Genomic DNA, 13,009 nt, shown 5'->3' with positions numbered 1-13,009 from the left:
ACTCCACAGATAACTGTTGTTGTTGTTGTGTACCATCAAGTCAGAAATGAGCCCTAAATGATCCTACAGTGAGTTTCAGAAGAAGTAAATTGCACAAGAGGAGTTGCACGTCTTTCCCAAATGCATAAAAAGCAATTGAAAAGACCGTGGCTTGGATCAAAAGATAAAGATAAATAGTGAATCATCAGGATTCCTAACGGGGGTCTTAGTCAGGTGTACCTTAGTCTTTAAGCTGGCATCATTGCTCCTTAGTCCACAGGTATTGTTGTGTACCATCAAGTCGGAATTGACCCATGTTTCAGAAGCAGTAAATTGCATGGGAGGAGATTACCCATCTTTCTGCCACAGAGCAGCCACTGAATTCGAACTCCATACCTTTTCGTTGGCAGTACAGTTCCTTACCACTAAGCCACCAGAGCTCCCCAGTCTACAGCTGTATGGATTAGGATTCTGGCACATATTTTGGGGGCTACCATCCAGTCTGTAACCGTGCCCTGGGATGTCTCTTTCGGCCTTGCCTTTCTTGGAAGAAATGAGAAGAAAGGGGCTCTGCCTGAAGGAGCTGTGAGGCCTTCCCACCCAGGATAGCTCTTCCCTTGCTCTGTGCCCCAGGTCCCGACAGCCCTGGCTAACACCCTTCCGTCCTTGCTCCTCACAGCAAACAACGCCACAACAAGCTCTGGCGACAGCAGAGCGGGAGCACCCTCCAGCCTGCCGGGGGCAACCCTGCAAACCCTGGGGACTTCTTGCCAGAGGCCCTGGATGGCTCCCTGGATGCCCAGCTGCAAGGCCTGGACGATGCTGCCCACCCTGGACTCCCGAGTAGAGGGGCCTCAGGAGGGCCCACCGCCCCCTGCTATTTCCGCCGACTCTCCGACCCTCTCCTGCATTCCCCAGACGAGGACGCTGGCAGCCTGGTCCAGCTGGATGACCTGGAGAGGGATGCTCTGGTGGAGGAAGCCCCCCCGCTGGCCGAGCCGTGTATGCCCACCCTGCAGCCCGCAGAAGGTTCCAGACTCTGCGAGCAGGAAGTGAAGAAGAAACTGGACTTCGGGATCCCCAGTGCCCAGCATGGCTCCCTGGCCCCAGTGGAGGAGATGGAAAGAGAGGGGTGCCCAGCAGTGGGCAGTGCTGGAAGGGCCCCCACCCAGCTTGATAAAAATTTACTCAACCGGGAAAATATAAATAACAACAACAGCAAGCAGAGCTGCCCCGAGGACTTCGAGGTGAGCTTGGGGGCAGCACCCCCCCCACATCCCTGCCTTTTTCCCGGGTCAGCCCCTGCACAGCTTTGCCTGCCGCTCCACCCACCACACACTCCTCTCACCCCACCCTCCCACTCACCTCCACCATGCCATTCACCCCCACCCCCTAACCCTGACCCTGACCCTGACCCTCTCCCTCCAACAGAACAGAGTCTTCACATTAAGGTTGGGGTGGAGCATAGAGCTTGTCATGGCCCAGGTGGCTCCCTCCAGGCAGCCTCACCACATCTTCCAACTCAGTTTCTTTTTCTTTTTCTGTTAGGGACACTGTGAAGCATAGAACTTAATCCCTAACATCAGGCATTTATCAGTGCATGGCCCATTTTTTTCAAATTTGTTGTTGTTGTTGTTGTTGTTGTTAGCAGCACGTCACACTGTGCACTGCATCTCCAGGATTCCTTGTTTGTTTGCTGTGAAAATATACACAATAGAACACAACCATTCAACAGTTTTAACACATGTAATTCAGTGACAAAGGGTACACCTTACACACAGTCACTCCATCCCCATGTTGTGTCACCCCTGTTAATGTGGAGTCCCCCCACCGTTCTTCTCTCTGCTCTAGGAGTTCCCGTCATCAATTTTTTTCACTAGTAGTTATTGCCATTGTTCAGTGCCTTCAAATCAGACTGAAGCATAGCTGACCCTCCAGGGAATTGTCAGAGGCTGTAAATCTCAAGGGAGGAGATTGCCCATTTTTCTCTCAAGAAGCAGCTGGTGGGTTCGAACCATCTGCCTTTGAGCTGGCCGTGCAAACTCCTTACCAAGAAGCTGTCAGAACTCCTTTGATCACTTGTAGATAAGTCTGTGAAAGAGTGCAGAGCTTATGGCACACCTTTGTTAGTCATGGAGCTCTTTCAGTGTTCCACCGGAGAACAGGAGGACACTCCCCGAAGGCACCAAGGGAGTAACTCTCCCTACCCGCCCCTCCAGGGACTCTGAGAGGTACCCTCAGATCCACCATGGTGGGTAGATCTCAGTGGGTGTGCTCAGAGCCATACCACGGGGAGGTTTTAGAAGAAAAGAAACAGTCCTGTGGTTAGCACGTCAGGACAGTTGTTTGCAGGGTCAAGAACTGAGACCTTCACCCAGGGTCTGTAGGTGTCCTGACAGGACAGAGGACACAGTGGTGGACCAGAGCTGGCTCCAAGATCCTATATAAGATCTCACACTTCAGAAGACCCTACTTGTGCCCATTCTATCCCCTACCCTCTCCCCAAGACCCCACAGCCTCCTAGGGTCATGACCCAGCCTCCTCTGGGGCTGGACTGGCCCCGTCAGCCCCACAGGATGGTGAGACAGTGTTAATCCCCAATGGTCAGCTGGCCTCACCCAGCCAGTCCTTGGCAGGAGCCCCAGGCCTCTGCCAGGAGAGCTTCATTTACACCATCCTGGGAATCCTAACGGCTAAACACCTTGAGGGAGTTGGCTCCACCTTCCTTTAGCTTCCTCGCAGTCCAGGGGAGCAGTCCTGGCTCACCGGCTGGCCCGTGACGGTTGAGCTCTGCTGAGCAGCCTGTACACCAAGCAGGAGAGCAGCTGGGGGCACAGGATCCCTGGTGGCATGGCATTTCTGCTCTTGTGAGGCCTGGCAGTCAGCTTCCATGAAGATTTGCTGTCTCTGCTACCCCGTGGAGTTCTGCTCTGTCTTCTGGGGTCAGTAGCAGTGGGAATCTGCTCCAGGACCAGCTGCAGTAACCAGAGGCTGGAGGGTCTCCTGGCAAGTGGCGTGAATATGTGTTCCCCTGGGAGACCAGACCCCGGTGGCCCAACTCTCTCACTGGGGTCCATGGCACCTGTGTTTGTATTCTTTCAAACACCATTTCAGGCCTTGGCCAAGACTCTCCCATAAAAACCACGGCTCAACATCAACATTCTGGTAGACACGAAGGCTCCTTCTGTCTGGCCGCGTACTCCCCAGATTCTCCTTTCAGAGAGAGAAGATCTGAAACTCACACCCCATGCCAGGAGGTAGGGCTTGGCACCCCATGACCCAGGTGAGGCTGCACCTCAGAGCAGGTCGCCTGGAGATGGTGCAGGGCATGTTGGGAAGTGAGGCCAGGGCCGTGGGTCTCTAGTGCTTGGCTTCTGGTACATATGCACGGGTGTCCTCAGCCCGTCTCTGACTGTCATTCACAGCCAGGCAGGCTCTCAGCGGTCCCTCTTCCTGTGAAGAGAGGGTGCTTCCTCTCCAGTCTTGCTCCAGCTTGACCCAGTTGTGGTCTCACAAGCTGGAACCAACTCAGAGCTGAGCCCTCAGTGGGTTTCCATGGGCAAATCACATGGAAGGTGATTGCTCATCTTCTCCGGCCCGGAGATTGGAACCGTGTGCCGTTGGGCTGGCAGTACAACTCCATACCACTCGGCCACCGGGGTCCTCACCCAGCACCCTCTCCCTGTCTCTTTGCTCTTGGCTCCTGACCACCCTCTCTCCCTGTGCATTTGTCTCCTTTCAGCATGATGCCATCTTTGGGATCCTGAACAAAGTGAAGCCTTCCTACCAGTCCTGTACCGACTGTATGTACCCGGCAGCCAGCAGGGGCCCTGAGGCCTTTGGGGAGCAACGTGAGAACCCTAGCGCCCTGGCCATCTGCACCCAACCCACCTTCCTGCCCCACCTTACGTCCTCCCCCAGGGCCCATGTGGCCAGCAGGTCCCGTGCTCTGGAGAAGCTGGCCGCCGGCCCCACCGAGACTCCTGCTTCTCTGCCACCAGCCAGCCCTTTGGAGTCTTCCCAAGAAGCTCCCAAAACTCTGCCCAAGTCCCTCCTCCTGAAAAATGACGGTGACAAGCCCCTTCCTCCCAGCCTGGATGTGGTGAGAGAGGACCCTTCCGCCAGGAAAGAGCTGAAGCCAGCTAAGGACCTGCGGCTGCTGTTCAGCAGAGAAGCCGAGAAGCCGACCAGCAGCAGCTACCTGATGCAGCACCAGGCATCCATCATCCAGCTGCAGAAGGCGGGCTTGGTCCGCAAACACACCAAAGAGCTCGAGAGGCTGAGGAGCTCGCCCGGCGACATGGGGACCTGCAGGGACGGCAGGCTAGAGGCCAGCATCCCTGAGGAGAATCAGGAGCTGACTCTGGAGAGTGAGGAAAAATCAGAGGCGCTCCCTCCAGTATACGAAGGCCCCACCCTCAGGAGTCCCCCTCCCTGGCTGTACCGCCTGGACCATACCAGCCACTTCTCGAAAGACTTCCTCAAGACCATCTGCTATACACCCACCTCGTCTCCCATGAGCTCCAACCTGACCCGGAGCTCCAGCAGCGACAGCATCCATAGCGTGCACGGGAAGCCGGGCCTGGTCAAGCAGCGGGCGCAGGAGATCGAGACCCGCCTCCGCTTAGCCGGCCTCACCGTCTCCTCTCCACTCAAGCGCTCCCACTCCCTGGCCAAGCTGGGAAGCCTCAACTTCTCCACCGAAGACCTGTCCAGCGAGGCTGACACGTCCGCCATCACCGACCCCCAGAACCCCAGGTTCAGTAAGTCTTCCTTCTCACGTGAGCCCCAGCCGACTCCAGGAGACGCAGTCACAACCTCGAAGCTGCCAGGTCCACCTGCCCCTGGGGACCTGGTCAGCCCTTCTAGGGGGAGCAAAAGCTGACCCCGCTACCCCCAGCGTGCTTGGACTCACCCTTAGTCTCATTATGGGTTCTGGTCAGCCCCATATTTCTCGATTCTCCCTGAAAACAAGCTCACAGTCGTCCCACAGGCCACCTTCTCAGAGCAGAAAGAGGAGGTACAAGTGGCTGGCACGCAGCTCAAGTTACTACGGGAGAGGGCCGCCCCACGGCTTGGGAGAGCTGAGGCGCTGGCTGCTCCTCTCGTTCACGTCACCGGGTATCGTGTTTTAGGAAGGGTGTGTCCAGATGGGCACACACATGAGGTGAGGTTTGCAGCCAGGGTCACGGGCATGACGTGGCCCAGTGGCTGGAGTGGGGTGCAGCATCCTGTCATTCAGGCCCCAGAGGGAGATCCCTCGCATGGCCCCATACGTCCTACCTCTGCTCTTGCTGTGCTTTTTGTTCTGAAAATGCTGTAATGATCATGGCTCATTCCAGGGAATACTGCTGTGTCTGAAAGAGCTTTTCCAAAAAGAAGATTTTTTTGTTTTTCATTCCTTGTTTCTTTTTTTAATAGAGACCCTAAAGTATTAAGACTTTGTGCTTGACCATCCCAAGCACCACAAACGAAGAGAAAGGCGTTGAACACTGGGTCAAGCTGAGCGCCTGGCGCTGTTGCCCACCTGGCAGAGGGGCTGCCCTGGCGGTGGTGCCCCGGTGTGTGCTGGGTATCTGGCCAGCTCTGGGTCACACGGGGAAATATAAGCGACACTTTGTTGTTGTTACTGCTGATTTTGTTTTTCCCGGTTGCAATAGAGACACCCTGTATGTGTGTGAACAGAAATTACACTCCAGGGAGCTGGGAATTTTAGAGGCAAGTATCAGGTCTGTCTTCGAAGGAACCACTGAGTGGATTCGAACATCCAGCCTCTCATTTGGTAACCAAGTGCTTACCCACCTGCACCACCTGTAGGAGTTTAAATTGCCCCAGTGGGGGGGAGCTGGGCCCTTGAAGCGTGCTGCCACTGAACACATGGGTTGTTTAGGCTTGGAAACGCCCGTGTGCCCACTGGGGACAGTGGCTCTGTGATGCAGGTTGTCCCCCTCAAGCACTCTGGCACTCAGGTTCTTCAGCCCACCTCCTCAGCAGAGAGAAGCTCTGATGGCACAGTGAGTAATGTATCAAGCTGCTAGCCAGAAGGTGGGTAGTTCAAATCTACCAGCCGCTCTAAAGGAGAAAGATGAGCAGTGTCCTTCCATAAAGATGGGCCGCATAGGGAAACTGATAGAAGGTCACCATCAGATAGAGCTAGTGTGATAACTGTGGGTGGGGCTTGGGGGAAGAAAGGTGATGGCACGGAGAAACCCACCCCACAGGTGTTGACAGGCAGCACTTCCTACAGCGAAACTCCCCGTCCCTATTCAGGAGTCCTGGCAGGGGTGGGGTGACAGAGGCATCTGGGGTGTCCCTGCAGAATTGAAGGGCTTGACAGGTCTCCGACCACGTGTCAAGGGTCTCATCCAGTGTTGATGTGAAGGGGACAAACACAGTAGAAAGATTTCACTGCAGGGTTCAGCAAACTACCACCCCGGGAGCTAAGAGTGGAGTGAAGTTTTATCTATTTTTTTTTCAAGGAATAATTTTTTTTTTTAATAAAAATAACCTGGGACAGAGCACATTGGCCTATAAAGCCTCGAGTAATTACTGTCGTCATCAGATGCTGTGGAGTCAGTTCTGACTCCCAGCGAGCCCAGGCGCCCAGGCAGGACTGACTGCCCGTGAGGTTTGCCGCCTCTGTTGCAGCAGCCAGGACTAGATCCCGTGGAGCTGCCCTGTGCATCCAAACTGCCAGCCTTGTGGTTCACAGTGAAGTACTTAACTGTCCTGCCAACATCCTGCCACCAGGACTCCTTGAAACAAGCCCTGCCTGGCCCTTTCCAGAAAACCCCTCCCTGTGCCCTGGTTGTACTCGATGGCGCGGGACTGTTCACGGCCCTCCAGAAAGAAGCTGGGCGGTTTGGAAGGCCTTCCCCTGGCCCTGGGACCCCAGTCAAGCTAATGTTGCCACCCCTGACATGCAGCCTGAGTGACGGGAGCCTCACTCACCCACATGGCCTCCCACCCTGTCAGCAGATTAACTCACTGAACCTCAAGGGCCCCTGGGGAGCTCTGGGGATGTAATCCACGGGGAGTCCTGCTGATGACCCAAAGGCCAGGCCTCTCTGGAAGTTCAACTCCACCAGCAGCTCCGAGGGGAGAAATGGGCAGTCACTTCCTGTGCAGTTTACCACCTCAGAAACGGCTGTGGGGCTGAGTCGGTTGCAGCTTAACAGTGAGGGAGTAAAAGAAGCCACTTGAGGGGCTGAGTGACCCCAAAGTTGGCAGTGCTAGGCTGCTTCATCCTTCACCTTCTGGGTAGAATGTTTGCAAAGCAGCAGCAAAAAATCCCTCTCCAGGAATTTTTTTATTTGCTCCCCAGCCGTCATCTTTTTTTTTAATATGTTTTGAAAAAAAACACAACTTCATAGGAATTTCTTTTCCTGCCACTGCCCATTGAAACCACTTGAAGAAATCACCCGCCTGTTGCTGCAAGTCCCGTAAGTCTCCCTCCCCTCGTCCCTTAGCCAGTGGAGCACCTTCTCCGGGAACTAGCAAGTCTCCTACATTTTGCCAAGTTAAATTTCATGTGATGCATCAGTTCTTGAGTCCAAAGACGTTTTCAACAAAATAATTTGATGCTTTTCTACCATATCTGTAACTGAGAGCAATATATTTTGGAAAACCTTCATTTTGGAAGCCTTTTTTTTTTTTTCCTTTTTTTTTTTTCCTTTAACGATGCTGTTATTTTCTTAAGGCAGAGAACCAATGGGTTGCGAATATAAGTGGTTCTCTCACTTCTGGGCACTTTCCCTGAGTTTTTGGAAGAACAGCGTCTGAGCAGGCAAATGCCTAGAGCTGAGTGAATCATGAGCGGAAAACAGCCTGACAGAATTATCATGCTAACTTGCAGAAAAGGATAGGATTTGCTTTGTTTCACCCCCTCCCTGTCTCTAAGATGTAGATCGGTCACATGTAAACAGTGAAAGTTAGGAAGGTCTTCTCCCCAGCTCAGGCACCTAGGCAGAGGTTGACCCCACTGGTCTAGAAAGTATGCTTGCTCCCTAGATAGACCACGTTTTTGTATGTGACCTTCACTGGTGGCTGGAGAATCCCAGGATGATACAGGGGTTTGGAGGAATGGCAGAGATTCTGACTCTGAGAACCATTTCAAGGAGGTGCTGGAATCCTGCCTGACTCCTCTGTGGAATCAGAACAGAGAACATCCCAGGCCGCTCTGCTCAGTCCTCGGCTCTCTCCCCACACTGTCCCCGTGAATTCACAGGGCATGCCAAAGTCTGTTACCAAACCCTCACATCACTTCTGACATGGACCTTCCATCAGGTATCCACGGCAGGGAGATTGGAACCACTGACCTTTTGGTTAGCTGCCTCCTTATGATTTGTTGTTACATAGCATAGAGTCAGAACCGACTCTTAGCTGACCCTCGAATGGCGTTTTCCAGAGGCTGTTAATCACACAGAGATTAACCTGTCTTTCTCCTGCAGGAGAGCTGGTGGATTCAAACCACCTGCCTTTGGGCTGGCAGCACAACAACATGTGGCGAGAGGATTTGACAATGCTGACTTCTGTTTATCTTAGGGTTCCTTGAGAGTCTTCTAGAAATGTCCCTGGTAACATCTACTTCTGAACATCAGTCTTGGTGTTCTGTTCTCAGTCCCCATTGATCTCAGTGCTCCCTGGTGGGTGGTAACCCCTTCTTGCTAGTCTGATGCTTAGTACACATCAGGCTCCAGGCAGGTGGCTGCTCCGTGTGAGCCTGGTCACTGCATCCTGCCCTCCAGCTGAAGAGACCGTCTAGCCATTCTGTGGCACATCCCCCGCCCCCCCGAACGGCTCCCAAAAAACCCCACACCACCCAGACAGCCGCAGTGCACATGCACTCATTCTTCACACACACAGACCCAGTTCTTACTCATGCTGCATGCCAAACAGAGGTAGTGTGATCAGCCAGGCTTCACTTGGATTTTTTTATCAGCAGCCCCACAGCCTCATGCCTGTCCCTGCACAGCCATTTGTGAATCCACCAGTCATGTGCATCGCTTCTTCACGCCACGCTGAGCCTCCTGACCTGCAGAGTGACAAAATGATGTGCAGGGTGGCTCCTGTTGGAAGGGCAGGGCTGCATTGTTTGGGTTCTGTGGCAGATGCTGCACCCGGCTTCAATCACCATGTCTCAGCCTTGCTGCGTGAGAAGATAAAGCTCCTTGCTCCTTTCTGACACTGTAATTTTTTTTTCTCATTTTACAATTGAGTGCCTTAATAATAGTTTTACAAATACTGTGTATTTATGTGAAACTTTTTCGCCTTTCTCTGTTGTGATTGGCTGTTCGGTCTCCCAGTGGTAGCTGACTGTTAGGACCTAAGCGGACTCGCCTCCTCCCTCGAGTTCCTTCTATGCAGGGGTATCCACGTGGTGTCCACAAGTACCCAAGGAGTGTGCTGGAAGCAGCACTGGTAGTTCTGAGCCCGACCATGATTTTGTTTGCTGAAGGGTTGGAAAGGCCAGGCCCCTTCTTGGACCACAGCCCCAGCTCCTCACAATTGTGTTCTGGCTTCATAAAGATTTTGTAACTACCTGTTGTTGTCAGTTGCTGTCATGTCAATTTCAGCTCCTAACAACCCTCATGTGAAGGATGGAACTGCTCCCTAGGGTTTTTAAGGCTCTAATTGCCAGGCCTGTCTTCTGTGCCTCTGGGTGACTTTGAACCATTGGCCTTTCCATGGCTGAATGGTGAACAAGAGTTTGCATACCTAGAAACACACTACCACCCAGGCCACCCTGTCACCCCTCTCTGTTGACAGAAGGCATGGCCCCTCCCATTGGGTTACTTCTGGAACCCAGCAGGAGCTGCTCTTGGGTTTCTAGAAGTGTCTCGTAGGTTCCGGTGTGTTGCATTACTTAAATCAGTGATTTTTTTTAATCCTATTGGGGTTTTTTTTTCTCAGTTTTTTTTTTATATTCTGTATTTAAAAGGCAGTATCTTTTATACTGTGAATTTGCAGTAGGAGATGCATAATGCACTTTTTTTTTTACTTCTGTTGATGTGTATTGTGTATATAGTCTGTGTGCTTCTTCTGATGAAAATAAACTTGTTTCTTTACAAATGTCCAGTGACTTGGAAACTTTTTGCAGACGGAAATGGCCGCCCTTGTGACAAGAATCTGATTCTTCACTGCCGTCGTTGGCTCTGGTAATTTTTCAGGCACTTCTTGTGCCAAACCCCAGGCTTTCAAGAAACAAAATACCTGACTCATTAGGCTAAAGAAAAAACCAAGGGAAGGAATTTTAGCTCCTGTCTGCATTGGCTTTCCCCACTCTACTCCCCCACCCTCCTGATACTGTCATGTTGTTTTTGTTATGTACCTTCAAGTCAGACATAGCTGACCCTCCAGCAGGTTTTCAGAGCAGATTGCCCATCCTTCTCCCACAGAGCAACTGCTGGATAAGCCACCAGGGCTTCTGAAGGCCCTTCAATAGTTGTAATCTGGGAGGATGCAACTTGGGCTTTTGGCTGTGACCCAGTAAGCCAGATAAGCCACCACACCCCATGGGAGACAACAAAACTCAGAAGCTTAGAAGTCAGGCTTGCTGATCCAGGAGAGACATGGAACCCAAGACTATGGCCTCGGTCAGCCTTTGAGCAGTGAGGAAACAAAACTCGCCTTGCAGTTTGCAGTCAAGGTAGCCATCAATATGAGGGGGACACTCCTTAGAATAACCAATCATGTAAACTCCAGAGAGTAGCATTGTCCCAAGGATAAAGTCTGCATGAGAGGGATGGCTAGAAGGATAAAAGGAAACGTGGTGGTGGTAGACACCAAGTCAACTACGTCTCGAAGCAATCCTCCGAACAGATCTGTACCCTGTCCTGTCCTGCTCCGACCCCGTCATCGCTGATACACTTGAGCGTGTTGCTGCAGTCACTGTGTGACTGATCCTCCACCTTTCCAAGCATGCTGTCCTTTCCCAAATCTCTCCTAACAACATGCCTTTAGTATATGAGATGAAGCTTCACCATCCTTGCCTTCCAAGAAGCACCTTCTCTAGCACAAACATGATCATTTGGCAGTCCGTGGGAGATTCAGCACTCTCCTCCAACACCACAACTCAAAAGACATCAACTCTGTCATCTTTAATAATGGTCCAACTTTCCAGTGCATAGCAAGTAACTGAAAAGACCACAGCTTGGATCAGATGCACTTCAGTCCTTAAACTGACAACATTGCTGCTTGGCTGCAGGTTTTCCCAGTACAATGCGTCTTTTGAAAGTCAGTCTGGAGACTAAGGTGTGCCTGATCCAGGCTATGGTCTTTTCAATTATGTGTTATGCATCAGAAAGCTGGACGATGACTAGGGATGATAGAAGGAAAATTGATGCCTTTGAGCTGTGGTTCTGGAGAAGAGTATTGAGTATACCATGGACTGCTAGGAGAACCAACAGGTTCATCCTGGAGAGGTTGAAACCAGGACGTTCCTAGGAGGCAAGGATTCTGAAGCTCCATCTGACATACTTTGGGCATGTTGCAAGGAGGGACGGATCAGTCCTTGGAGAGGGACAGCACAAGAGAGGAAGACCCTCAATGAGATGGATAGACTCTTGAGTAGGATAATGAGGGCGGGTGTGTTAGACACTATAAGGTTGGCACAGGATAGAGCGGGGTTTAGAGCTGTTGTACACAGGGTTGCTATGAGTCAGGCAACTTGACGGCACATGACAACAGCAATGAAATGAATGTTATAATGAACAAGACAGCTGAATGTTTGAATGAAGATCCAGTTTGCTTTGTAAACTTTCAGAGTGTGTGTGTGTGTGTGTGTGTGTGTGTGTGTGTGTGTGCGCGCGCGCGCAGACACACACACATACAAGGCAGGATTCCCAGGAAGTCTTGACCCCTGAACACAGCCGACTCAGGTCTAGTTTCCAGCTCACACACAAGCCCCTGCAGACCAGCAGCTCTTGGTGGCTCTACCACGCTGGTGACTAGAAGTCGGCCACTTCGATTGGGTCAAGTCTGCCGTCTTAAAGTTCTTTCGTATTCTGTACTGAAGAGCGTGAAGGATTCACGTGCACTTCTACCTGGGTGAAACACACCATCACATCTACTCAAATCCCAGTGAGTGGGACCCTGTCACACAAACCCCAACCCACTGCTGGAGAGGCCCAGAGATGCAAGATACACAGAAATGAGGGTGACCACAGACTGGCCACTAATTCCCAGGGGATCCAGAAAGCACTATGTCTAGATTACCTGGAGTTTTTCAACCTCTTGGCCAGACTCACAGGAAACTGATGAATAAGCTGGTTGCAAGCACATGACCTCACAACAAGAATGATAACCGTGCACATTCAGCTCTAGATAAATCATTAGCTATGCCAAAATTAGGACTTGAAATTGCTCTGAGTACAAGAGTCAAAGATTGTTTGCATGAGGCTCTGGGTTCAATCCCCAGTACTACCACAAAGAAAAACAAAAACCCACACTCAAAAAGATTGTTGCTGCTTGCTGCCGGGTCATAACCGATTCATAGCTGACCCTCCAGTGAGTTTACAGAGGCTTTGGAGAGAGGAGGAGACTGCCTGTCTTTCTCCCTCAGAACACCAGGTGGATTTCTGTTGTGTGTCTTGGCACTGGCAACACAGCCATCAGAGCTCCCGCAGCAAAAGGTAAGTAGTTGTTGTTAGGTGCCGCTGTGAACATCAGACCTGAGCCCTGTCCTGTCCTGCGCCATCCTCATCATCTCTGACACATTTGAGCCCATGACTGCAGTCACTGTGTCAATCCATCTTTTTGAGGGTCATCCTTTCGCTGACCCTCCCTTGTTCCAAGCATGATGTCCCTTTTCCAAGGAGTCACATCTCCTAACAATATACTCAAAGTACATGAAACAAAGCTTTGCCATCAAGGGGTGTAAAATAACAAACCACCAAACAAAACAAAACAAAAAAGCCAAACCAACCCAAAACCTGTGGTTGACATGGGAGCAGCCAAGTTTGACTTCCACAAACTATCCAGGGACAACAATCCCCATCCAAAACATTCATGACACAAAGCCAGACCCTAC

At 51.7% G+C, this 13,009-nt stretch overlaps 1 protein-coding gene across 1 annotated transcript in view; it reads left to right on the top strand.

Moving 5' to 3' along the window:
- The window catches only part of SSH1 (slingshot protein phosphatase 1), a 56,102-nt gene extending 51,238 nt beyond the window's left edge, over window positions 1–4,864 (top strand). The window contains exons 13-14 of the mRNA XM_006894896.1: window positions 659–1,226; window positions 3,722–4,864. Coding sequence (XP_006894958.1) covers window positions 659–1,226; window positions 3,722–4,864 — 1,711 coding nt within the window. The remainder of the gene's footprint in view (window positions 1–658; window positions 1,227–3,721) is intronic.
- The last annotated feature ends 8,145 nt before the right edge of the window (window positions 4,865–13,009 follow it).

Source organism: Elephantulus edwardii, unplaced genomic scaffold (genome assembly GCF_000299155.1).
Source record: "Elephantulus edwardii isolate Elephantulus edwardi_28Jun2011 unplaced genomic scaffold, EleEdw1.0 scaffold00151, whole genome shotgun sequence".
Taxonomy (NCBI): domain Eukaryota; kingdom Metazoa; phylum Chordata; class Mammalia; order Macroscelidea; family Macroscelididae; genus Elephantulus; species Elephantulus edwardii.
The sequence above is the reverse complement of the archived record's forward strand: the minus strand, read 5'-3'. Positions and strand labels throughout refer to the sequence as shown.